General features: G+C 38.1%; 5 protein-coding genes and 1 non-coding gene across 7 annotated transcripts; all 6 read left to right on the plus strand.

Annotated features, from left to right (window-relative positions):
- The first annotated feature begins 969 nt into the window (after positions 1–969).
- On the plus strand, positions 970–4,351 carry LOC125203175 (putative late blight resistance protein homolog R1B-16). Its single transcript, XM_048101479.1, has 2 exons — positions 970–1,060; positions 1,151–4,351. Exon 2 carries the CDS (start codon positions 1,432–1,434, stop codon positions 4,147–4,149), a length of 2,718 nt encoding a protein of 905 aa, XP_047957436.1. The 5' UTR covers positions 970–1,060; positions 1,151–1,431; the 3' UTR covers positions 4,150–4,351.
- Positions 4,352–5,342: 991 nt separating this feature from the next.
- LOC125203177 (putative late blight resistance protein homolog R1A-10) lies at positions 5,343–8,225 on the plus strand. Its single transcript, XM_048101482.1, has one exon. The coding sequence runs from the start codon at positions 5,453–5,455 to the stop codon at positions 8,069–8,071; it is 2,619 nt and encodes an 872-aa protein (XP_047957439.1). The 5' UTR covers positions 5,343–5,452; the 3' UTR covers positions 8,072–8,225.
- Positions 8,226–8,911: 686 nt separating this feature from the next.
- On the plus strand, positions 8,912–11,876 carry LOC125207453 (cation/calcium exchanger 4-like). 2 transcript variants are annotated; one of them, XM_048106805.1, is made up of 2 exons: positions 8,912–11,043; positions 11,388–11,876. In XM_048106805.1, exon 1 carries the CDS (start codon positions 9,127–9,129, stop codon positions 11,008–11,010), a length of 1,884 nt encoding a protein of 627 aa, XP_047962762.1. In that variant the 5' UTR covers positions 8,912–9,126; the 3' UTR covers positions 11,011–11,043; positions 11,388–11,876. The 2 variants fall into 2 exon arrangements, with proteins under 2 accessions (XP_047962762.1, XP_047962763.1); XM_048106806.1 differs by having other exon boundaries at positions 8,913–11,043; positions 11,527–11,876.
- Positions 11,877–14,493: 2,617 nt separating this feature from the next.
- Positions 14,494–16,311, plus strand: LOC125203546 (subtilisin-like protease SBT1.4). Its single transcript, XM_048101923.1, is given in 2 exon segments — positions 14,494–14,950; positions 14,953–16,311. Coding segments are annotated over 2 exon segments (1,623 nt in total). The 5' UTR covers positions 14,494–14,506; the 3' UTR covers positions 16,132–16,311.
- A 1,181-nt stretch (positions 16,312–17,492) lies between these two features.
- Positions 17,493–17,573, plus strand: TRNAS-GCU. The gene has a single exon. It is a non-coding gene; the product is annotated as a tRNA-Ser (tRNA).
- Positions 17,574–20,978: 3,405 nt separating this feature from the next.
- Positions 20,979–21,341, plus strand: LOC125205099. The gene has a single exon (XM_048103916.1). The coding sequence runs from the start codon at positions 20,979–20,981 to the stop codon at positions 21,339–21,341; it is 363 nt and encodes a 120-aa protein (XP_047959873.1).
- Positions 21,342–26,575: the final 5,234 nt, after the last annotated feature.

Below are 26,575 nucleotides of genomic sequence, written 5' to 3' on the forward strand. Positions count from 1 at the left end.
TGTATTGGGACCGAGCCGGGGCCTTCCCCGGCTTCGTTGCGGCCACTCTCGGCGTTGAAAGGTTGTTGCCGTAGATTTTCCCCCGAACTTTTTGGTGGGTGTCAAAATCCCCCAAAAATTTTTCCGGGGGCTGTTCGCGTCACGCGGTTCCCCCCTCTCGGCTTGAACCATCCGGAAGATCTCGTCGGCGGGGTCTCCGGTAGGCCCGGACTCATCAGCCCCATCATCTGCTCCAGTGTGAACCTATCGAAATCAGACAAAGGAGTCTGGGTGCGCTGGAAAGAGTGAGAAGGGGTATCCGGCCGCGGATGGTTGGGCGAGTCCATAGTGGGTCGATAATCTCCAAATGTCGAACGACCCAAATTCCTCTGATGAGAAGATTGACCCCGATATTGGCTTTGTTGCCACGGCGGGGATGTCGGTGACCACGACTGGAATGGAGGGGGACTGGGACTCGATCCCCAGCTGAGATGGCTGGGAAGAAGGATAGTATCCGTATCCCGATTCTTCCGTGCCGGGTGAATCTTCGTCTCTCCCGTGCATTTGGTAAAATCTAGGGTTGTGAAATTGGGGGTGGAGTGAAAATGGGTGTGGAGTGGAAAACAAATTGGTAGGGTATTTAAATAAGCCAAAAAAAATAATTACAAATTCGAATTTAAAAAAAAAAAATAATAAAATAAAATCCGGCGACCGCCGCGGCGGTTTCGCCGCGCAATAGATAGGCGCGGTGGCCGCCACGCTTCTCTCTCATGCGGCCCGTCCTCGCCACAAAGCCGGCGATGCCCCTTCCGCCGCGGGCGGACGCCTTCCCCCCTATAGATCGCCGGAGGCGGCTAAGCCGCCTCCGGGGCGGCCGGCGCGCCGCCCCTATAGTGGATGCTCTTAAAGAGTGTTGGTGTATAATTTTTAAATAATTAAATTTATATTTATATTAAGTGCAATCGTGTACACATTCAATTCCAGCTGTTTGGAATGCGCCGTTTCCAGCTTGATTAAAAGAACACGATTCTGCGATCGAACAGTCTGCTGAGCATTTCGTCAAGCGAATGGAGCACATGTGGTCTTCTAAGCAGATTATGAAAATCGTTCTAATTTGAAAATTAAATTTCTTTTACCACGCACTATATAATCTTTCCACTATGATATGCAGGTTAAACCAAAATATCAAATGCAGAGTTTCGAGCCCAAAAATTCAGGTTTGGACTAACCATATTCATAGCTTCTTAACTATCTCAGTCTCGCAATAATGTGGAAAGGAATAGCCAACCACCTTAATTATCTGTCAATACTGTGGAAGGAGAAAGTCTGTATCCATATTTATTGATTTCAATAATGCTGCCCTGAGTTAATTCTCAAATTGCTTGTCTTCTAAATATCATCTCATTTTTCATTCAAATTCTATGTGAGCATTCATAGACTGAGTTAATAAGCATGGCAGCTTATGGAGCTCTGGTTTCTCTTATGCATATCATAGATACCCTTCACAAACATCCTTCCCCTCCCATTTCTATCCACCCTAAACAGACTGACTCACTCACCGAAAAGGTCACTTTCCTCGAGAATTTTCTCGAAATCTATAATCCCCATCTTGACTACAGCAAAGAGGCCGATCCACTGGAGAGTAGCATCGCAGATGCAGCTTATGCGGCTGAAGACATAATCGAAGCACATGTCGTGGATCAGATCAAAACTGATGGAGGAAAGACCAGCCCCGACTCCTTGTACGAAGCTCTAGAGAAGGTGATCGGAGATATGGATCTGATCAAGAGAGAAGCCATGGAGATCAAACAGACTTTGGGCATCCAACATCAGCTGCACACCAAGTCAACGCCTTCATCTTCCTTGAAGTCTTCTGCTATTGCAAAGGAGAGTAGCACCAAGTCAACGCCTTCGGATTCCTTGAAGTCTTCTCCCATTGCAAAGAAGAGTAGCATGGTGGGTGCTGAGGAGGCCTTGCTTGAAATGAAGGATAAACTCACTTCTGATCGCCGTGATCTACAGATCATTCCCATTGTAGGGATGGGTGGCTCTGGTAAGACAACTCTTGCCATAAACATTTATCAAGATCGTCTTATTAAGGAGCATTTTCATGTTTCTGCTTGGGTTGCCATATCTCAAGAGTATAACATTCAAGAAATGCTCGTACGCATTCTTCGCCAGTTAGATAAAGATATTGGTCAAACATCGAGTGTGGAAGGTTTAGGAGAAATCTTGTATAAACATATATTTGGTAGGAAATACTTGATTATACTTGATGATATGTGGAGTATCAAGGCGTGGGATGGGATTAGGAGGTTTTTACCGGATAACAAAAATGGTAGCAGAATAGTGGTAACAACTAGGCTATCAAACTTGGGTTCTGATTTATCCCACTCTAAAAACCTTGAGATGAGTCTTTTGAATGAGGTTGATAGTTGGGAGCTTCTCTCCAAAACTGTGTTCGGGGAGAAAAGCTGCCCACCGGAGATGGTGGAAATTGGGAAGAGAATAGGAAAAAGTTGCAAAGGACTTCCATTGTCAATTGTCGTGATTGGAGGACTTTTGTCCAAATCCAATCACACAAGCGAATTTTGGGAGTCCATGGAGGAAAACTTAAATTCAATAGTGAATTCAGAGGATGACGAGCGTTGTGTTAAAATATTACACATGAGCTATAAGCAATTGCCAGTTTATCTTAAACCGTGCTTACTCTGGATGGGAATTTTTGGTGAAGATAAGGTGATTCGTAGATCAACGCTTGTTGAATTATGGGTTGCTGAAGGAATTCTAAAACCAATAAGTGGGAAAAGCTTGGAAGAGATAGCTAAAGTGTATTTAAAGGATCTTGCGGATAGAAATCTTGTTTTGATTGATAAGATTGGGATTAGTGGGGAGATAAAATACTGCAAAATTCATGATTTGCTTAGAGATATGTGTTTGAGAGAAGTTGAAAAGGAAAGGTTTTATCATTTCGTAAGAGGCGATCCTCCACGCACAAAAAGCCAACTTCGTGTCATAAAAAACCAACGCCGTGTTATTTTTCCAATGTTGTTGACAAGTGTAGTCCTGGGATCTTTGTCATGTGCTCGTTCCATAATATGTGATTATGACAACTATGGAGAAGTTCGACTGCCTCACAATCTTAGATTGCTGAGGACACTCAAAGCATATGATAAAGATACCAATACAATGAATGGCGCTTATTTTTTTGATAATGTGTTTGAATTGGTGAACTTACGGTATCTTGCTATTAGAGTTCATCATGAGTCCAAATTTTCTACTTCAATTGATCTACTTTGGAATCTACGGACATTGATTATTCGTTGTTCGCGTGTTCTCATTGCACCAAATGAACTTTGGAAATTGCATCAACTTCGGCATCTCGAGTTTACACAATACCGATTGAGTCTCCCAGAACCTCCCAGTGACGACAATGACATTGTTATCATGGAGAATCTGCATACGCTCAAAGGAGTGAAGAATTTGGTTGTGAATGAGACGGTGGTTAAAAGAATTCCCAACGTGAAGAAATTGCATCTTTGGTATAATGTTACACAAATGAAGGGAAAAAACTATCTCAGCAATCTTGAGTGTTTTAGTAGATTGGAAAACTTCCACTGCTACCTCAACAATGGACGTGATATGCATTGGCAGAGCATTAGGTTCCCGCACTCTCTCAAGAAGTTGTCTGTCCTTGTCACCTATTCTGCCTCTAATTCTCTGAACTTGGAAGATATAATGTCAGATATCAGTTCATTGCCCCTTCTTGAGAAGTTAGTTTTAAAACACGGTGTCTTTAAAACAGGCAAGTGGGAAACAATTGAAGGCCAATTTCCAAGCCTCAAATTTCTACTATTGCACTATTGTAATGGTCTAGAAGATTGGATTGTATCAGACAAATCCCACTTTCCAGTTCTCCAGAAGCTTCGTCTTGATTTTTGTGATCAACTGAAGGAGATCCCATCAGAAGTGGGAGAAATAGCAACGTTGAAATCAATTGAATTGGATTATTGCAGTGTATCAGCCGTGGAGTCAGCTAAAAAGATAGTAGAGGAACAAGAGGATTTATATGGAGACCAACTAGACCTTCATGTTCAAGTTAGAGTTTGGAATAGACAAGAAGAACTGAAGAGCTTGGCAACTGCCAACTTTCAAGTTAAATTTGCATAAAATTAGAGTTGCTGTCGTGTAGCATCAAAGAGTGCCCTGCTGTTGGGCCTACCTCCTGCTTCTCATTCCATCTCATGTAGTACAAGACTATGAAGATGCGAGACAGAGTTTTATTTTGTAACCTTGTAATAAAGTTTGAGCTTGTGTTCGTTCATTACTGTACGCCCTTTCTAGTGTTAATTTTGTTCTTACGTCGTATCAATTAGTGCTTTTAACAAACCGTCGACATCAAACTCACTTACTTCTGAACTCTAGTAACAGGTATTTCCTCAGTAGTTTCCTATCATTCAGTTACAGAAATACCCACTCTTAGAGTGATTCCAGAAATTTTACAAAGAGAAGATCATCCCTTGCATGTTGAGATTAATGTCTATCACAAAAGTGTATTATGGTTTTGTTCGGATGTTAGCTTTTATTTGAAAAATGTTTCATCTTTCCTATGCTGAAAAATGCTAACCAACAGTGGGTATGTACTTGTGTTAAGTGATTTGATTGAGACTGATTTTTTATGACTTGTATTGTGTTAACCTACATGTCTTCCTGCCTTGATCACTCTGGTAATAATGTGATGCTAACCCAACTGTGAAGAAGATTATACAGCTACTATGTCTACCATTTGGTGTATGGAGTCTGAAAAGAAGTTAATCAGTTTACGACCACGACGATCTAACTCGCCAATGAATTAGATGGGCCGTCTGTGCAATTTACATTTAGGCTCATCATATCACAGCCCGGCCCGAATGACTTGAGTTTAGATTTCCAAAATCAGAGTTTGAAGCAGAGCTCAGGCCCATAAATCATAGCCCAGTCCAAGAAGAAGAAATGAGTTAGCTGTTTGACAATAATGTTGAAGAAAAAAGCTACCCATTTCCTCTGGCCTTTCCATTGATGACAAATGAATCCTCTACACTTACTTCTGAACTCTATTAATAGGTATTTCCTCAATGGGTTGGGCTAAATCATCATGAGCTTATGGGATATAATGTATTCCAGATATAGCGATTCGAGCCTAGCACGGGGGGATGCTTTTGACAACACAGTGAGTCCAAAGTCTAGCAGTTAAAGAAAAGCAAGTGTACAAACCTATCTCTTTCTTCTTTTAAATTTATGTAGACATGTTTATTGAGCGCTTCCATGGAAACTCCACAAAGAAACTATTAGTTAAATGATAGTGGAAACATGGTGTTAATGTTTCAAGATGCCTCATTTATTTAATTCTACAGCATCCCTTTTGAGAATTCAGAATCACTATCTCATTTTCATTCATCTTCTCCTCTAGATTGACAACACAAGATTCAAAATCATGGCTGCTTATGCAGCTCTGGTTTCTGTTACGAATATCATGGATACCCTTCATCTTCATCCTCGCCCTCCCATCTCTCTCCACCCTAAACAGGCTGAGTCTCTCACTGAAAAGATCACTTTCCTCCAAAAATTTCTCACTATTTATAATCCCCATCTTGACTACAGCAGAGAAGCCGATCCATTGGAGAGTCGCATTGCAGATGCAGCTTATGCAGCTGAAGACATGATCGAATCCCATATCGTGGATCAGATCACGAGCGATGCAGGAAAGATCAGCCCCGACTCCTTGTACGAAGCTCTAGAGAAGGTGATTGGAGATATGGATCTGATAATGAAAGAAGCAAAGGAAATCCAACAGACTTTGGGTGTGCACACCACCAAGTCAACACCTTCAGATTCTTCAAAGTCTTCACACATAGCCAAGGAGAATATTATGGTGGGTGTTGATGATCTCTTACTTGAAATGAAGGATAAGCTCACTTCTGATCGTCGTGATCTACAGATCATTCCCATTGTAGGAATGGGCGGGTCTGGTAAGACCACTCTTGCTCTGAACATTTATCAAGACCGTCTTACTAAGGAGCATTTTCATGTTTGTGCTTGGGCTACCATATCCCAAGAGTATAACATTCAAGAAATGCTCAAACACATTCTTCATCAGTTAAATAAGGATGTTGGTCAAAATTTGGGTGTTGATGGTTTGGGAGAAATATTGTATAAGCACTTTTTTGGTAGAAGATACTTGATTGTACTTGATGATATGTGGAGTATCGAGGCGTGGGATGGGATTAGGAGGTTTTTACCGGATAACAAAAATGGTAGTAGAATAGTGGTGACGACTAGGCTATCAAACTTGGGTTCTGCTTTATCGAGTTCTAAAAACCTTGAGATGAGTCTTTTGAATGAGGTTGATAGTTGGGAGCTTCTGTCCAAAACTGTGTTCGGGGAGAAAAGCTGCCCTCCAGAGGTGGTGGAAATTGGGAAGAGAATAGGAAAAAGTTGCAGAGGACTTCCATTATCAATTGTTGTGATTGGAGGGCTTTTGGCCAAATCCAATATTACAAAAGAGTTTTGGAAGTCCATAGAGGAAAACTTGAGCTCAATAGTGAATTCGGAGGATGATGAATGGTGTTTTAGAATATTACACATGAGCTATAAGCAATTGCCGGTATATTTGAAACCGTGCTTTCTCTATATGGGAGTTTTTCGTGAAGATGAGGTGATCCGCAGATCAATGCTCGTTAAACTTTGGGCTGCTGAAGGATTTCTAAAACCGAGAAGTGGGAAAAGCTTGGAAGAGATAGGCAAAGTGTGTTTGAAGGAGCTTGTTGATAGAAATCTTGTTTTAATTGATGAGATTGGGATTAGTGGGGAGATAAAATGTTGCAAGATTCATGATTTGTTGAGGGATTTGTGTTTGAGAGAAGCGGAAAAGCAAAGGTTTTATCGTTTTGTAAGAGATGATCCCGTAGCCAAATATAGCGAGCGCCGGGTTGTTTTTCCAAGGTTGTTGACAAGTGAAGTGTTGGAATCTTTGTCGCATGCTCGTTCCGTAGTATGTCATTATAACGACTACGGAGAGGTTCAGCTGCCTCATAATCTTAGATTGTTGAGGACATTCAAGGCACATGATAAAAATATTATGTGTGGTCATTTCCTTGATAATGTGTTTGAATTGGTGAACTCGCGGTACCTTGATGTTACTGTTCACTGGGAGTCCGGATTCCCCGCTTCGGTTAACCTGCTTTGGAATCTGCAGACGTTGGTAATTCACTGTTGGCAGAATCTTGTTGCACCGGTTGAAATTTGGGAATTGCATCAGCTTCGGCATCTAGTTTTTGAGTTAGGCGAGGTGATTCTCCCGGATCCTCCTCGTGGCGACAATGACATTGTTATCATGGAGAATTTGCATACACTCAAAGTAGTGAATAATTTGTTTTTTAATGAGGAGACGGTTAAAAGAATTCCCAACGTGAAGAAATTGTGCCTAAAGTACGACGAGGAACAAATGGAGGGAGAAAATTGTCTCGGCTATCTTCAGTGTTTGAGTAAACTGGAAAACTTCCGCTGCATCACCGAATATGATTGTGTCGAGTGTTGGAAATGGATTAGGTTCCCGCACTCCCTCAAGAAGTTGTATGTTGATGTCTCTTCCAGTCTCGAGTTGGAAGACATATTGCCAAAGATTGGTTCATTGCCCCTTCTTGAGAAGTTTGTATTAACAAATGGTTTCTTCAGGACAGGCAAGTGGGAAACATTTGAAGGCCAATTTCAAAGCCTCAAGTTTCTACAATTGGAGTCTTGTGATGGTTTAGAAGATTGGATTGTGTCGGACAACTCCCACTTTCCGGTTCTCCAGAAGCTTCGTCTTCTTTATATTAGCCAACTGAATGAGATCCCATCGGAAATTGGAGAAATATCGACAGTTAGATCGATTGAATTGGAATATTGTAGTGAATCAGCAGTGGTGTCAGCTAAAAAGATAGTAGAGGAACAAGAGGATTTATACGGAGATCAACTAGACCTTCATGTTCTAGCCAGAGTTTCTAGGAGTGAAGAAGCATTGGCAAGCTTAGCAAGTGTCAACTTTGAAGTTAAAGTGTACGGTATATATTAGACATGTCTATCATGTAGCATCGAAGAGTAGTGTTGGGCTTTTGATTATAAATTTGTAATAAAGTTTGACCTTTTGTTGCTTCAGTATACTACAAACTTTTTGTATTGTTACTCTCGTTGTATAATTGTATTGTAAGTGAAATGTTACTGCAATCCAAAATTCCGTTAGTTATCCTCGATACTATGCTAAGTTTAAGAAGGTAAAGTTAAAAATTTCTAGTACTACTCATTAGTATTTGCACCCGGTTAATTCATAACTTAATCAGGGATAACACAGAAAGGTTTGCATTAGTGCTACTATTGCCTCTTTTTTATCTTATTTTACAATTGATTCAACCTTCCGGTTTGGATAATACTCCATCCGTTCCTTGTTAATAGAGACATTTTTTCGACACGGAATTTAAGAATAGTGGGTTAAGTAGGTGGTGAATAAAGTATGAGAAAATAAAGTAAGAGATGAAGAGAGAATAAAGTAAAAGATAAAGTAACTTTTTTACCAAAAATAGATATGATTCAATTAACTTGGAACTTTCTGAAATAGAAAAATAACTCTATTAACATGAAACTAAGGGAGTAATTTGTACCGCTGCAGCAAAAAGCAGATTCCGTTGCTTTGGCGGTCCCTACATTCATGCACGACGTCATGTGAGTGGGTTCAATCAGGAGTAGGCGTTAACTAGTCGTACCCATGTAATGTTTATAAGATCCCAAAGCCCAATTATTACAACGTGGATATATCATTTTACCAATTAAATAGTGGAGTACTATAAAGCATTACTTTGGGGTCAAAATGCAATAAAAATCAAAGTACTTGTACCAATTATTGACAAGGCCGCTTTTATTAACCAGATGTCAATTGATTGAGCTCTCGCAATTAAATTTCTGAACCCTAGTTCCCAATTGCTTGAACCCAATAATCATCCAATTCATCTCCTTTATTTGCAGGTTAGTCAAATCAAGAGCCGTTTCTATTCCTTCCCTGGTTCAATTTTGTGAATTTTCGGAAATTATTGCTAGCTGTGTAATTGCAATTTTATGTGTAACTAGAGGGGGGAGATGAGCCATATGCGTTTATTTTACGGCAGAAAAAGCTCTCGATTTCGAGGGTTTTTCAATGGTTTATGTACCTTAGTTTTGATCATTATGTTTTACAATCATGAGCATGTATTTACGAAATTCAGCTCAAAAGGGGGATTATCTGGGTTCAGGAGGAGAATGGTTGAATTAGGTGTAGCTTCCAATGTGATTGTAAATGGAACTGATCCTAACTATGTACATAGTGATGAATCTGAGCTTTGTTTGGGGCTGCTCGATCACGTGGGATACGTTAATAGTTGCAAGTTCTTGAAAGCTCGGCCTCAGTGCAAATTAAACGGGTTTTTCGACTACCTGACATTCTACTATTGCGATTGCAACGGCAGCCCTTGGACTTTCTTCCTGCTAGCTGTTTGGCTCACTGCATTGTTCTATCTTTTGGGCAACACTGCAGCTGATTATTTCTGTTGTTCGTTGGAGAAGCTTTCGAGTCTATTGAAGCTCTCTCCGACTGTTGCTGGGGTCGCCCTGCTTCCGCTTGGAAATGGTGCTCCAGATGTGTTTGCCAGTATTGCAGCATTCGTAGGAACGGGAACTGGAGACGTTGGGCTTCATAGCGTGCTGGGAGGGGCAGTGTTCGTTACTTGCATTGTTGTTGGGGCTGTTTCCCTTGCTGTGGCTGATCAGGATGTTCAGATTGATAAAAAGTGCTTTATAAGGGATGTTGTGTTTTTCATATTTACGATTATGGCTCTTCTATTGATCTTGATTGTTGGTGAAGTGACTGTCGGGGCTGCCATTGCTTTTGTAGCGATTTATATATTGTATGCATTTGCTGTTGCTGCTAATGAGATTTTGAGGGAGCAAGTGCAGAGGCTGAAATTGGATGTCGTTAAGCCTTTGCTTCCTGTTAAGGGAAGTGTGTTTTCGGGAGGTCAAGACGATGAGTCTGCATTTGGCTCGTTGCTTGAACTTGAAACCAACGGTGATGGCTCCCAGGCTCGTTCTTCATTACCACAGTGGATGTGGGCCTCAAATGTGGCAATATATTCGAACCAAGTCATGAAGATTCCTGATGGTGAAAAGAATGTGTGGGGATGGAATGAAGAAGACAGAGATGGAGAACAACAATCGGTCTCATGTTCAAAGATATGTGCACTTCTTGAATTGCCTTTGTCAATTCCAAGGCGATTCACAATCCCCTTAGTGGATGAGGAGAACTGGTCGAGGGTGTATGCCGTTGGCTGTGCTCTGCTTGCACCAATTCTTCTCGCTTTCCTATGGAATACACAACAGAACTTTAGTCCTCAAAGTAGAATGGTTTCGTATATATTGGGTGTTTCAGTTGGTTGTGCGCTCTGTTTTTTTGCATATAAGCACACAAGGACGGAACATCCACCACAAAGATTCTTACTCCTGTGGGTTTTTGGAGGGTTTTTAATGAGCATAGTTTGGTTCTATATGATAGCAAACGAGCTCGTGGCTCTGCTTGTTGGATTAGGTATGATTCTTGGTGTTAATCCTTCGGTTCTTGGAGTGACTGTATTGGCTTGGGGAAACTCAATGGGTGATTTGGTATCAAATCTTGCATTATCCATGAATGGCAGAGAGGGCGTGCAGATCGCCATGTCTGGATGCTACGCAGGTCCCATGTTCAATACGCTTATTGGATTGGGAATCTCGATGCTGCTGGGAGCCTGGTCTGAGAAAGCTGGCTCATTTTCCATCCCACAAGATCCGAGCTTGTACTACACTTTGGGATTTATCTTGACTGGACTTATCTGGGCGCTCGTCATTTTACCCCACAATGATATGCGTCCTAGCCAGACGCTTGGAGCAGGCCTCATTGCACTGTATATGATATTCCTCTCTGTTAGGCTGGGATCTGCTGTGGGTTTTCTTTGATTGGCTGCATTCAAATGATGTCATTTGCATCAGGTATATTGTAAATGCGCTTGTATTTGTACATGATCGAGGCGAAAAACTGACATTGGTATACTGTAGCTTGTTTGGGTTCGTCTTGTTGATTTGTGAATGCTACAATTATGAAGCAGGGGTTTTGCCAACACAGTTTTAAAACATATATAACTATGAACTCGCCCACATCATTATTGTCGTACATGCGAAGGTTTTAGTCTCATGTATTTTTTCAACTTTGTTTTGAAGTTCTTTCTTGAGATTGATGCTTGTATTATATTGTATGAACCTTGTAATAAGCTCGTTTCGTCTTTAGTAGTCCGTGTGCAAGTCTAACACTTCATTTCTGCATTTAACATCGTAAGTAAATTGAGCTACAATAATTCAATTCCTACCTAAATTCGATATGATGGGAGGAGTTTTGGCCTGAAGGTGCTTCCAATGGTAAGAACCAGACTTTCCACTTTCCGTATGTTGTGTGTGGCGTGTAACTTACTTTGGCAGGAGAGGCGATGCACTCAAGGGACGGATGGATACATAAATGGGAGATGGGAGCATGGTCACCCTCCAGTTTTGGTATGCTCCTAATCTCAACTGCCCTGTAGTTCTCTCGATCTGATATTCGTTGTACGACAACGCGCAAAGAGCCTTTCTCTTGATTTGAGTCTGCAAGAAAGAGAAGTTATATGCTTTGATCCAATTTTGCAGCCATCACGTAGTATAGTGGATTTTCTCAGCCTGTATATTTTTGTTATATTCTATTTTTATCTTTGAATTGTTTGTAGCTCCAACACCTATTTGAGGTTGCAAACTTCCCATTGTGTGTGTGTGTGAAAGGGATAGAGCTTGATTGAGATGATGCATAAGATTGCGCAACCACAGTATATAAAACAAAACAAAGTTGCATTATTCAAAAGTTTCCCATAAATTCCCCCTTCATATTTTATTTTTAAAATATGTACTACGTAGTATTTTTTTCTCTTATAAGGAATAATATAAATATTAATATGGATACGATAAAATTATATTCCTGACGATTTTATCTATAAGTGAACAAGTGGACCAATAGTCGATATGTTCCAAAATTAAACAGTTGTTATGATTCCTTTATACATTTATTTATATACTACTGCCATTATAATTTCATAATCTGTTTATTCGTATACCATAATTAAAAAACATTTCGTGCACACTAGTCGCATGTGAAATTTGTAAATTCGACAAAATTGAAAATAGTTGTTAGAGCATCTGCATTGGTGCTTGTCGGATAAGTAGCTGCCGTGTCGCTAGCGCGGCGAGTACCATGCTCGTCGTTGTGCTCTTGCCGACGGCACGGACGTGCTCTTGCCAACTAGCATCGCCATGCCGAAGAGCACACTAACGTGGCGCCCTTCGATTGGCCAACGGCAATGCCATTGGCAATTTCTATTTTTTTTAAATCGAAAATAATCCGAAAATAAATAAATACTTCTCAAAAAAAATCAACCTTTTTAAAAATTTTTTTTATAAAAAAAATTATCTCAAAATCATGTATAAATACATACATTCATCATCCATCTTTTACATCAAATTATCTCACTCATACTTCTCTCATATTTTTTTTCATGCAACTCACCTACATCTTCCTCTCTCACTCAAACACTCTCTAAATTCAAAAATGGATCCGATCGAGATCATTGCGGAAGCGAAGCACGAGAAGTGTTTTTTTTAAAATTTTATTAATATAATTATGTAATTTTTAATTTTTAGGATTTTAATTATGTAAGTTTTAATTTGTTAGTAATTTGTAATAGTATTTTCGGGTATTTTTAATGCATTTTAATATTGTGGAAATGGTTTTAGTAATTGAAGTATTTAAATTGAATAATAGAATGGTGGGACCCTTGAATGTAAGAGCATGCTCTTGCAGAAGAGCATAGATGTGAGTGTTGTGCTATTGCAGAAGAGCATGAAATTAAAAATTAATAAATATGGGTTCGGACTCACATCCATGCTCTTACCACCTTTGGCAAGTGCATGGATGTGGATGCTCTTATTCTTACTAGTTACTCATATTGAAAAAAGTGGTGTGTAAGGGTCCTTACACCTCCTTAGTATAAAACACAGCACAAATCATAATCCTTGAATCATTAGATTGGATGGTTATGATAAACTACATTATTTTACTCTGTATTATTTTACTAAATTACATTATTAGATGACACATGACATTAATCTAATTATTAGGTCATAAGATCTAATGGACTACAAGTAATTTGTTTTTGAACAATATTTACCTTATGAATATGAATACTTTCATATTGAAAAAATCGTATATATATTGGCAGGAGTAAAAATTCCATGGTCCTTCAACACTATGGTGGCATAGTGATTTGTGCCTCACCAATAACTCCTTGACAATTGGAAATAAAAAGGGTCCATATACCACATCAATTGACATAAATATGGCAACCTTATATCTAAATTTAGAAGCATCCATTATGAGCATTTTAAGGAAAGTGTAATAAATTAAATTTAGAAATTGTACTATCATATGAATAATGAATTGACTTTAATTAATATACGGAGTACAATTTGTAATACACTAGACATCTCTCTTATAAAATAATAACATTTTATATGAATATTTCATTTCCTTTTAATTTTTAATTTTTTATATTAAAAATTCTTGATTTTTTTACATGCTAATGAATATAATGAAAATTACAATATACTAGTACTATATGCTAACAAAATATAAGTTCATTCATAATTTTTATTTATGTGAACTTTTTCTTATATATAAATACTAAAACAATTAAAAAAAGATCTTATACATAATAATATAATTTTTTTTACATGAAAAGTAACACAATATGATTATTTTTATGTGCATAATATTATTGTATTATGAAATTAATATGCATATAAAATTGTACTAGTATATTAACGTTAATTCATTATTCATATGATATAATTTCTATATTTAATTTATTATACTTTAAATGGATGTCTTAAATTTAGATATAAGATTACCAAATTTATATCAAGTGATGTGAGATATAGACCCTTTTCATTTTTAATTGTCAATAAGTTATTAGTGAGGCATACTAAATCACTATGCCCTCATGGTGTGGAAGGACCATATAATTTTTATTCGTGAGGTATTGGCATACTACTCTCATAATTTTAAAACGCAACTTGACTTGGATGGTTTAGTAAATAAAACAAAAACAAAAAAAACCCACACCTAATTTATACTCCATACTCCATCTGGAGTACTAGTGGTAGTATGAAATAAGCAAACACCTTGATTTAAATTAAATACTACTCCTCAATATAGAAAAAGAATAGAAAATAAGAGTATCTTTAAATATTATACCCCCACAAATGGCGGCCACCACGTGGCCCAATCAAAACCCGCCAACCACTCATCACTCCCACTTTATAGGGCCCGCTTTACCGTCGTCGAATATTCATTCCCACTCTCAGTCTCTCCCACAGAATGACGCCGCCACCAAACACGCCCTTACTCTCTCTCTACTTCATCACTCTCTCTCTCCTCCTCCTCCCCTCCTCCGCCGCCCAGGAGACCTTCATCGTCCACGTCTCCCACTCTCACAAGCCCCTCACATTCTCCACCCATCGCCACTGGTACTCCAGCATCCTCCGCTCCCTTCCGCCGCACCCCCGCCCCGCCAGGATCCTCTACACCTACGACCGCGCCGTGCGAGGCTTCTCCGCGCGTCTCTCCGCCGATCAGGCCGCCGCATTGCGCAGCGTACCTGGAATCGTCTCCGTCGTCCCCGACGCGATTCGCCAGGTTCACACCACTCGAACCCCCAAATTTCTAGGTTTAGCCGATTCGTTCGGTCTGTGGCCGAATTCCGACTACGCAGATGACGTAATCGTCGGCGTTTTGGACACCGGTATCTGGCCGGAGCGGGAGAGCTTCTAACGAAAGTCGCCGGAAAAATCGTGATCTGCGATCGCGGCGGCAATTCGAGAGTGGATAAAGGAAAAGCCGTCAACGTCGCCGGCGGCGCCGGCATGATCATGGCAAACCTAGACGATTCCGGCGAAGAGCTCCTCGCCGATGCGCACTTCATCCCCGCCACAATGGTCGGAGCATCCGCCGGAAACCAAATCCGATCCTACGCGAGCTCAGATCCAAATCCAACCGCCACAATCGTCTTCAAAGGAACCGTCATCAGCAATTCCCCTTCCGCTCCCCGTGTCGCCTCGTTCTCGAGCCGCGGCCCGAGCTACCGCACCGCCGAGATCCTGAAGCCGGACGTGATCGGCCCCGGCGTCGACATCCTCGCCGCCTGGACCGGCCACGTCGGCCCCACGGGCATCGAAACCGACGCGAGAAGAGTCGAATTCAACATCATCTCCGGCACGTCGATGTCGTGCCCCCACGTCAGCGGCCTCGCGGCGCTGCTGAAGAAGGCTTATCCGTCGTGGTCACCAGCGGCGATCAAGTCGGCGCTGATGACCACCGCTTACAATGTGGATAACACGGGGAAGAATCTCACGGACCTCGCCACGGGAGGTGAATCCAATGCCTACGTCCACGGGGCGGGCCATGTCGACCCGAACCGGTCATTGGATCCCGGTTTGGTTTACGATTTGGAAACCACAGATTATTTGGGGTTCCTCTGCACAATTGGATATGATTCGAAGAGGATTTCCGTGTTTTCGAAAGATGCTTCTTCTCTGGATTGTGATACGTTGGGATTCAAGAATCCTGGAAATTTGAACTACCCTTCGTTTTCGGTTGTTTTCAGCGGCGGCGAGAGCGTGATCACGTACAAGAGGACGGTGAAGAACGTCGGGAAGGCGGCGGGCGCGGTGTACGAAGTGGGAGTGGCGGCGCCGCCGGGGGTGGAGGTGAGTGTGTCGCCGAGCAAACTGGTGTTCGGTGAGAATGAGGAGAAGTTATCGTACGAAGTCACGTTCAAGAGCAGCGCTGAAGCCGTGGATGGAGCCGGATTTTCGGTCGTGGATGGAGAAAGGTCTGCATTCGGGTGGCTGGAGTGGAGCGACGGCGATGGCCACCGTGTGAGGAGCCAAATCGCGGTGCTGTGGAAGGAGAGCAGCGGCGCGGCGGCGGTGGCGGCAATGTGAAGTTGTTGATGGGATTGTTGTGGTCTGTTGTTGTTGTTAATCTTGTGTGTAAAATAAGGATTTAAAAGCAAAGGGAGAGGTTGTTTTCATGTAGGATTTGAGATTCTTGATCAAGATTATGATTATTGGAGGTTGTTGTCTGACTTTATTAAAAAGAATGTGTTTGTTGCTTTCTCATAAGTAAGGTTGTTTTTCGATCAATTCAATAATAATTAAATCGATTAATTGAAACAAATAACAACCCACTAGATAATTAGAATCTAACTTTAATGATCATAAAGTAAATTGACTTCTAAATTTCCACTGCAAGTATCTAATCTGAAAAATTAAAAGTTTCCACACAATTAGCTTTAGATTTTTATAAAATTATTTAGATTTTAATCAAGATATGATTATCACATATTAAACCGAATTCATGATTACCATTAAACTATGTTTATCAGCAACCACCCAATTGAACCATACCATCTACTTTTTTAATATTTAATTAATTTTTATATCCTCCACATCATCTTTCACATCATCTATATTCATCCAATAACTATACATTTTTTTATGGTTTATCTTACATGAAATATTACTATTACACAATAAAATTTATAAATATTACAAATGACAAACTAAAAATTATTAAAACAAACAAATAAAAAATATATGAAATTATACTAAAGAAAAAGGAAAAGATGAAATTTTTGTGTACAAAACTATAACGAGTGTGGTCTCTATTTATAGAGAATGAAAATTATGAATTTTAATATAATTTTTATAACTTTTTTAACATAATATAGTAAAAGATATATAAATTCTATAAAAGCAAAATATCAACCAATAATTTTTATGCCACATGGCACAACTTCATTGGCTGAATCAAAGAATGACATGGGCAACCAAGTGGTTGGAGGTTGCCCACCATGCAAACCACTGTTGAAGTGAGAGGGAGATCTTCAATTACATTTTTTTTTCTTTTTAATTGCATAATGACATGGGGGTCGGCCTTCACCCACCGATAAACTAGGTCTTAGAGTTAGCGCAATTTGTAGAACTAGAAGCTTTTGCTCAATCTATGCTAAAAGGATATCTTTTTTTAGGGATTTTCATTGGAGATTAGAAATAGATGGACTCTCTATAGTATCCATTTTACTAACAGAGTTCATCACTACTTTAGTGGCTTGGCCGGTTACTCGAGGTTTTCAATTATTTAATTTCTTGACGTTAGCAATGCACAGTGGAAAAATAGGATTATTTTCTTATCGCGAGTTAGAATCAATTCCCGTTCAATAACAAGCCTAAACGTGTTTTCTCCGGGTATCAAAGACAGTGATAGCGGTATAGACTATTACTATAAAAGTAGACAACAAATTGTCGCTTTGGCCGAGTGGTTAAGGCGTGTGCCTGCTAAGTACAGGGGTTTCCCCGCGAGTGTTCGAATCACTCAGGCGACGTTTCTCTTTTCAATTTACAAAAATAATTTCCAAACAGAACTCAGAAGCCCAAGCCCAATTCATCTGTGGTCTTTTTTCAGCTCAAAATCAATCTCTAACTCACTTAGGCCCAATGCTTAATTGGGGTAAACTTTTTGTTTGTGCAGAAATGAATATTTATTGGCCGTGTTATTGAGTATTTTTTTCATAAAATACTTTTGTTAAATAAAAAATTTTAATTAAATTTTTGACATAAAATATATTTTTTTATTTATATACAAACAATTTTAGACTATAATTTGAATTTTGAAGAAAAAGAAATCCAAAATATTCATAGAGAATTGAATATTACGTTTGAATTGAGTACTTAAAAAAATAGACTAGTACTACCATTTTGGATCGTCCAACAAAATTAGACTATTTCAAAAAATGAAAATTTTTAAACCAATACTAATCATACGCATCATTCTAAATGTAAAACCTCCAATCCACTAACACTATTTCCATCAAATTTTTTCTCCTTCACTCTTGTTAACAATTATGAACTAAAATCTTTCATTTACAATTTTGTCTCTCTCCCTCTTTTCTTTTTTTTTTTTTTTTTTTTTTATGGAGGAAGTATTCCCTCCATCCCATTAAATGTGTAACATTTGCTTTTCGGCACAAGATTTTATGTAGTGTTGTTTTGTGAGTTAATATAAAGAGAGTAAAGTAAGAAAAAAGAAAAAGTAGAGAGAATATTGTTTCTATTTTGTTTCATTTTTAGTGGAACAGATAAAAAGGAAAACTGTTCATTTCTAAAAGACAGATGGAGTATTTGGTTTGCAATAGTATTTCATTGGGAAGTGTTTCTTCTCATGCATTGCGCAAGGTCAAATTTTCGAAATTGGTGTACTCAACAGAGCTGTATTTATTTTAAGCCTGTGTCTTTGTATACCTACTCAAATTAATTACCATCACAGATTCATAATGTGCTATTTTTCCTTCTAAAATTAATCGCATAAAATTAAATCCGACCAAAATTTTGAAATGGAGGCTTTGATCTTGAAATAAGTTTCTTGTATCATCAATTAATTGTATTTTAATTGTGTAAAGTTTGGATTTGTAATCATGTCTTGGCATTGCTTATGTGTTTGTTTGCTACAAACAAAGTGATTAATTTTTATGATCATTAAGCTGCAATTATTGAACCTACTTCTGTTTTATTGTGTGGATGGAAGAATAGTATACTACTCTTGTCACTTCAACCATAATTTATTTTTGTTGCTCAATATTTTAATCATCAAATTAATCAGTGCTTCTTCCTAAATATTATACCATGGATAGAGGTGTCCACGGTTCCGGTTTTAGAAATTGTCGAACCGGAACTGAACCGTGAGGATGTTTCGTGGTTACGGTTTCGGTTTCGGTTCTAAACCGGTGGTTTTCCAACAGTTTTTCACGGTTCCAAATCGCCGGTTTTTTGCAGTTCCGGCTTAGTTTCATGGTTTTTCGGTGCTTTTTTGCGGTTCTGGTACAGTTTCGGTTCGAAAATATTTAAATCTGAACTGAACCACGGTTCAAAAAGCTACTGTTTCGGTTCGGATAAATTTTCACAGTTTCGATTTTAATCACCGTTTCAGTAAACTTTGGGCAAGTTTTATTGTGAATGTCACTTTACTGTAAAATAAAACAAAATACACCAATAATTAAAATATGCAACATAACTATCTTGATTAGTAAATAAAAACTGAAAAAGCCAATATTTGTCCCAATCTTCCCATGCCTTTCCACTGCAATTCCCAATGCTTCTCAGTTCTCATCCCAACGGTGCCAAATTTCAACTCTCATTCAATTCCCTCTTATCCAATTTCTCTTTCTAATAAACATGGAATATTCCCTCTTATCCAACTTCTCTTTCTAATAAGTTTTTCAATTTATAAAACATAAAATTTTGATTTATTCAAAATTATCTTATGATAAAAAACACCAACAAAGACGGGTGTTTAATATCTTGATTTGCCTATAATTTAACTGAAAAGATTTGCGAACAAATTCAATTAAACTTCATGACATTTTGACCTATTTTAAGACATCGAACTGATTTGAATTAGATTGTTATCATTGCGTGCAGGTTTCATGTTATTGCATGTAGCAAAGTTCCTATAGTCACAAAAATCATACTCCGATCTTTTTATTAAAAATAGAAATTTTTTCATTTTGGTTATTTTTTCTAAAAGTAGAATTTTTTGTTTAATTAAAGAAATTGACTGTTTAATTTACTAACACTACTTCCACTGCTTTTCTTTCTTTTTTTCTCTTATTTTACTTATTTTTTTTCTTCATTTCTCTTACTTTATCTAAATTTCCATTAAAACATGTTTCATATCTAAAGTTTTTATTTTAAAGAGACAGAAGGATTATGGTATCATGAATAATGGAGATTTATACTGAATAGGGAAAAATATTAGTTGTAATTGAGTCTAAAAACAATAACTTTCACAATCATTTCATTTTATAAGAATCTACTCATGAAAATATAAATTTTCTATTCTAAATGCAACTAACTGTCACATGATGTCATTTTGCATAAAATGCTCTTAGATTTGAATTTTCTATTGAGTCTAAAAATAATAACTTTCAAATGATTTCATTCTGTAAAAAAGTGCTCAAGATTATATGAATTTTGTACTGAGTCTAGAATCAATAACTTTCAGATGATTTCATTCTGTAAAAAAGTGCTCTTGATTATATGAATTTTCTACTGAGTCAAGAATCAATAACTTTTACATGATTTCATTTTGTAAAAAATTGCTCTCGAGTCTATTAATGTTCTATTGCCTAAATTTATACAATAGATTACCCCAATTTTATTTCAAGGTGACCTATTGAAATCTCTACATGATGAAAAACATTAAAATAATTGTAAATCATTTAGACATCCAAATATATAGAGATAAAAGTTCAATGAAAAATAAAATTTTTTTATCAAAAAGTAACGGTAATTCATTTATCTGGAGATAGAAGTTGGACAACAACATATATTCTCTTCATTCCACTAGTGTTGCATCATATTCCTTTTTAGATCAATCACTTTACAATTCAACCATTTCTATTTAAACAAAATCCAATCCATTTAAGGTGTATTTCTTACTTCATAATCTCTTTTATTCTTCTATTGTTTATCTTCGTTATCTTTTTTTACTTTATTCACATTAAACTAAACTCACTAATTATTTATCTTTTTTTCAACAGAAAGTGAAGGAACATTTAATACAATTTGCCAAAAAAAATTTGAAGCTCTATATATTTACGAAAAATGCCCTAGCTCATGTAACGTAAATAGTTATGATAATGTCACACCACCAAACTTTATCCCTATATATATAAAAGCACTATAACCACTCTATATGTCAACACTTTTCTCTCTCCATTTCCACCCAAAATATGTCTTCCGAAACTGCCCCCCTCAACCCAAAAACCCTCAGCCTCCGCCGCAACTCCGCCACCCCCTTCCGGTGGAGCCTGGGCCGCAGACGGCCTAGGCTCCCCACCGTTCGCCTCGGCGGGAAAAGGCCCCGCCACGGCCTTTCCCTGCCGAGGCTCTGCAAGAAGGCCAAACTCAAGTGGCTAGAGCTCAAGTATATGAGCATCCTCAAAAAATTGAAGAATTACTATAAAGGATTCATGAAGGATTTGATGGAAGGGAGCACTGCAATTGAGTCATATCAGCAACGGATGTTTCTAGAAGCTTCTTTCGGTATTCCAGTTATGGGCCTTTCAATGAATAGTTATCACTCAAGTAATTAATCCACATTGGTATGTGAAGTTAATTTGAGCTCAGATTTCTCTATTACAAATCGTGTTTTATGCATAGTGGCTAGTTGAGATTTTCGATGATTTTGAGGAATTGTAAGAATGCGATTGTAATTAATAATTATGTTTCAGTTTTTCAGAAATAAATTGGAGATCTGTCACTTTAATTCTTTTGTATACTATAAAAGTGATTGACAAGTTATTTAATTTCAGATCATGTACAAATACAGGTAGTATTTTTTTTTCTAGAAATTTTCTTCTTATATGAGGTTGTTCAGACAACGAATCTTATAGTAATTAATGAGGCACAAATCAATAGAGTCAATGTTGATTAATCTTTGAAGCTAGTTTCAAGTTACAAGAAATTGAAAAATTAAAATAAACTATATTTGTTAATTTAACCAAAATAATGTGCAAACAGCTATACTGCACATGTATATCAAAATTGTAGTTCCCCACAGCTAATTATGGTATATATATTTTCATTATGTGTGTAGTATATTAAATTATTTTGATAAAATAGTATTATAATCAAGATCGATATATTTAATAGGCTTAATTGAAATGAAAATTTTGCACAAGGCACAAATTCAGCGAATTTCCAGCCGATATTCCGATTATTGATATGGTATAGTTATTTTTTTTTCATGTGAGCAATCAGCCAATCACATATAATTAATTTATAGATTTTGTAATTAATTTATTGATTTGTAAAATTGATATACAAAATCAGAATTTAAAGAAAGTTTAGAAATTTATATGGAAAAATTGAGTTATATTTCAATGCATCGTTTTACAAATTTGGAAATATGTGCAAAAAACACGTACTATAATATAATACTCCACAATTGATTTCCAAAAATTAGTTTATTTTATAACTTGAAAATGACAAAAAAAAAAAAGACACGCAACATAATTAAAATTAGAAAAATCACCTATCATTTAGCCACTAATTTAAGTTTCAATAATGTACCAGAATACATGCAGAAATATTATTTATTTACGATAAATATTAATCAATCATTGAACTAAATATAAGAAAGTAATCTGACTATATCATCAGTGCTTCCGTCATCTTTATATTTTGATCCAATATTGCCTTTTCTCAATTATAAAGCTATGTCACTGTCGTGTGCTTATTTTAATAAATCTTTGTCGTCAAGTATATAGATGATAGGGTCCTCGAGTTAGCAAATCTCGCCGAAGATCATCTCTAATATCATATCTTTTATTTTAGTTAGTTATTTGATTTACATATCTTTTGTAATCTTTTTATTTATTTATTTTGCTTGCTTAGCAAGATAGGTTTTAGAGTTTAGAATTCTATAAATAATAGAATTCTCTATCATTTTGATTCATTGAGAATTAAGAAATAAAATACTTCTTTTCTCATTCTTGTTCCAAAACCCTAGAACTTCAACTAGGTGTGTTTATCATATTTTCCGATCAATATCTGTCGTACGCGTGCTCTTTTTGCATCGATAGAACCTCACGTTCTATCAATTGGTGCTTTCATTGTTTACTCTTCCTCCATACCATTCCACCCCTCAAATCCCCTCAAATCTCACGCAACAATCCCTCCCAAAATTCATTCCCTTATTCCTTTCACCCCACTATCAGTGGCGATGGAAACAATCACCAACAACGCTCCACCACCGTTGCATGAATATTCCTACCAGGTTCACAGGAAAATAGAGGAATCCCTCGCCAAGCTCACAACTGCCATTACCGTGGCGAGACAGAAGGAGCCGCCGGACCAGCCGCCGGTTGCAACACCTCAGCGGAGCTGGCCTCTTCCGCCGTCGGTCACAAAATCACCTCTGGGTATCAAACCTTGGGCCGTGCCACGCCTCCACCTCGAGCCACCACGTTTCGACGGAGAGAATGCTCCAGATTGGATCTGTAGGATCCAAAAGTACTATAATCACCACTACACACCACTAGATGATCGTCTTTATCTTACGCAATATCTCTTCGATCACCCAGCATCAGATTGGAGAGAATATTGGGTGGAAAATAACAAAGGAAAGGGTTGGGATGACTTCTTGCTAGCCGTTAAGCAGCGATTTGATCCCGATTTATATGACTACGTCGGTCGATTGGCTACTCTCAGGCACACTTCTACCGTCGAAGCCTATCAAGCATCGTTCAAATCATTGCTACAAAAGGCTTCGCACATCAGGGAGACGACGCTATCCTCTTTGTTCATTGCGGGCCTCAAACCCCCACTGAAACACATAGTACTGATGCGACGGCCTAGCACACTCAAGGAAACTTTCACCATCGCACAGCAATTAGAACAGCGGCAACCCAATTGCACAACAGCGTTTCCTGTCGTGAACCAGGAGCCCAATTGCCTGCCATCGCAGCAAAAGGAGGAGGTCACACAAGAGGTATTTGCTCCGAAATTCTCTGAAGAGGCAGTTTCATGTGTGGTTGAGAAGAATATGTTAGATGTTCTGCCTTCAATTGTTGACAATCAATTTGTTGCTCGTCCTTTGAACGCGGAGTCTAGCAATATTTTTGCTAATGGGAGTAGTTTAAATTCAATTGTGTGTGATGGGAATATGAACCAGAATATGGGATCGGCAAATTGTGGTGTTTCTAATGAACTTGGTTTTGATCCAATGGATGCAATAAGAGATGTTGATCAATTCCTTGGATTTGGTAGCCCAAAGTCTTATTCTGGGTGGAGTTTTGATGCTGAATTGCCACTTCCAAACTGCAATAGGGGCGACGGAAAATTTCCGGTTGAGGCTCGGCATATTCGGGATATTTCTGGCGAGGCAATAGGTGTTCCTGTGGTTTATAATGATAATCACACGGAGACAAATTTTTATGAACAGGCAGTGGCGATAGATTCCTTAGCCACTGCACAATCTAATCTTGATGATGCTGCAACAATTTGCCTCATGGAAGAGATGGTGTTCGCTATGAAGGGGGACGGACATAACATGGCCCCAGATTCTCATTTTGTTGAGCACATCGCTGGTGTAGTAGATGGTTATTTAGTTCACCACAAAGCAAGTCACTCTGATGATCCCGGCAACGTTTCAAAATCCCAGAAAAAGTGTCACTGCTGCCGGAGAGTGAGCAGGCAACGGACATCATACGTCGCGGGTGAGAAAGTTTCGGCTAGTGAGATTCTGGTCAATCCAATAAGACATACACCGCAAAATGCCTCGTCCACACGCACATGGCGCCCCCCACCGTCACGCACCGAGGCAGCAGTGCGCATTGCTGAGGTAAATTTCAGCTCCACCTTCAATTGGTCGAATTTGCTGCATTTGGACGTTTCTGAGAATGCATTTAGTGGGAGATTTGCGATCGGTTTAGGCTGTGATGTGAATCTTAGACACCTTAATCTTGCACACAATTGGTTTAAAGAGCAAGAGCTCTTGCAAGCTGTTATGCTTTCTGGTTTTGAGTATTTGAATTTATCAGCTACTAATGTGATTGGTGAGATTTCTTGTAATGGCTCCCATTTGAGTAGTTTGAGGATTCCGGATTTATTTGTGGGGCTGCTCTCTTTGGCAACTGGGAGTCGGAGCAAGGCCTCAATGTGGGCAATGGAGCAGAGTTCTAGTACAGAGGAGCTCACTATCTCGAGTGCCTTCTCGTTCCACACAGATGTGATGCCACCTACGGTGGATGTGAGCCGGGTTGGTGTAGAGGTTGCTAGGCCATTTACCCTTATTGAAAGGATTGTGCAAATCTATAGTGCTACTGCCAGAAATTGGGAGAAAACACCTATTGAAAATGCTGTCAATGTAGTATTTGCTTACGCCAAGTTGATAGAAGAATACAATAATGTTAGCAATGATCAGTCTAAATCTACAGCTACAGCCAACCGAGTAGGGACTGCCTTAGTTCTACTCCAGTTACACTTTCTCGTCGCAGCTTTCCCTACTGGCCACTGCTATTATGATTTCCATTTTCACTTTGAGGACGAGCCGCCTCTATTCTTCTTTCATGACCCACCTTGAGGTCAAGGTGGTTTTCAACGGCGGGAGAGTTGATAGGGTCCTCGAGTTAGCAAATCTCGCCGAAGATCATCTCTAATATCATATCTTTTATTTTAGTTAGTTATTTGATTTACATATCTTTTGTAATCTTTTTATTTATTTATTTTGCTTGCTTAGCAAGATAGGTTTTAGAGTTTAGAATTCTATAAATAATAGAATTCTCTATCATTTTGATTCATTGAGAATTAAGAAATAAAATACTTCTTTTCTCATTCTTGTTCCAAAACCCTAGAACTTCAACTAGGTGTGTTTATCATATTTTCCGATCAATATCTGTCGTACGCGTGCTCTTTTTGCATCGATAGAACCTCACGTTCTATCAATAGAACACAACTCAAAATAAACAAGTAGTACTATATTCATCACAACTCAGGATTAAATTTACAACATACAGCCAACTTCCAATATATTACGATTGTACTAATAAATTTCGAAAATTCATGAATTCTGATCGATTTTAGTTTTTATTTTAGTAACTTAAAAAGAGAGACGGATAGATAGTGAAATATGAATTAGTTTGTAATTATCTAATGTCGATTTTTGTGAAATTGTGTTTAATATGATAATTTGAAAATCAAACAGGGACATTAATATCTAATGAGTTAAATCATGTTGCATGTTAGTACACAAAATGACATGGCTTAGTTGTAAAAATTAACAATACACTACTCGCTGTATGATATTTTTCTTTTTTTTCAATCTATTCTGAAAAGTAGGAATATTCTAATTTTGAAAAAGAAATTCTCTCTAATGAATTAGGATCTATTCTTTACTAATAATATTTTTAAAACTTTTAATATCTATCTCTCTCATACTTTACCAATTATGTATCAAAATTCATGTCAAACCAAATGTTCATATTTTCGAAGACAGATGGAGTATTTTACAGTACATAACAATTGATTTTTCCACTGAAATAATTGCAAATAGATCTAAATTTCGTGATTTTTTATTCTGGCGTTTAAATTTGGTGATATTGAACGAAGTTGACACTTACGTATCCCGTATTTATCAATTCCCATATCTTAAAATGTTGTTATCATCATATTCACTAGGCTTCGGTTCTCCTCTTTACCGCCTGAGAGATCTTAGAATGGTGTATGCTAATGTCGAAGATGAGGTGATTCATTACTTTCTTGCATCGTGTCCCAATCTTGAGAAGTTGCACATACATTACTCTCGTATCACAGAGAATATTAAAGT

Source organism: Salvia hispanica, chromosome 2, assembly GCF_023119035.1.
Source record: "Salvia hispanica cultivar TCC Black 2014 chromosome 2, UniMelb_Shisp_WGS_1.0, whole genome shotgun sequence".
NCBI classification, from domain to species: domain Eukaryota; kingdom Viridiplantae; phylum Streptophyta; class Magnoliopsida; order Lamiales; family Lamiaceae; genus Salvia; species Salvia hispanica.

Excerpts from the sequence above, each read along its gene's own strand:
- LOC125205099 (XM_048103916.1), top strand. The coding sequence starts at position 20,979 with ATGTCTTCCGAAACTGCCCCCCTCAACCCAAAAACCCTCAGCCTCCGC.
- LOC125203177 (XM_048101482.1), top strand. The coding sequence starts at position 5,453 with ATGGCTGCTTATGCAGCTCTGGTTTCTGTTACGAATATCATGGATACC.
- LOC125203175 (XM_048101479.1), top strand. The coding sequence starts at position 1,432 with ATGGCAGCTTATGGAGCTCTGGTTTCTCTTATGCATATCATAGATACC.
- LOC125207453 (XM_048106805.1), top strand. The coding sequence starts at position 9,127 with ATGAGCCATATGCGTTTATTTTACGGCAGAAAAAGCTCTCGATTTCGA.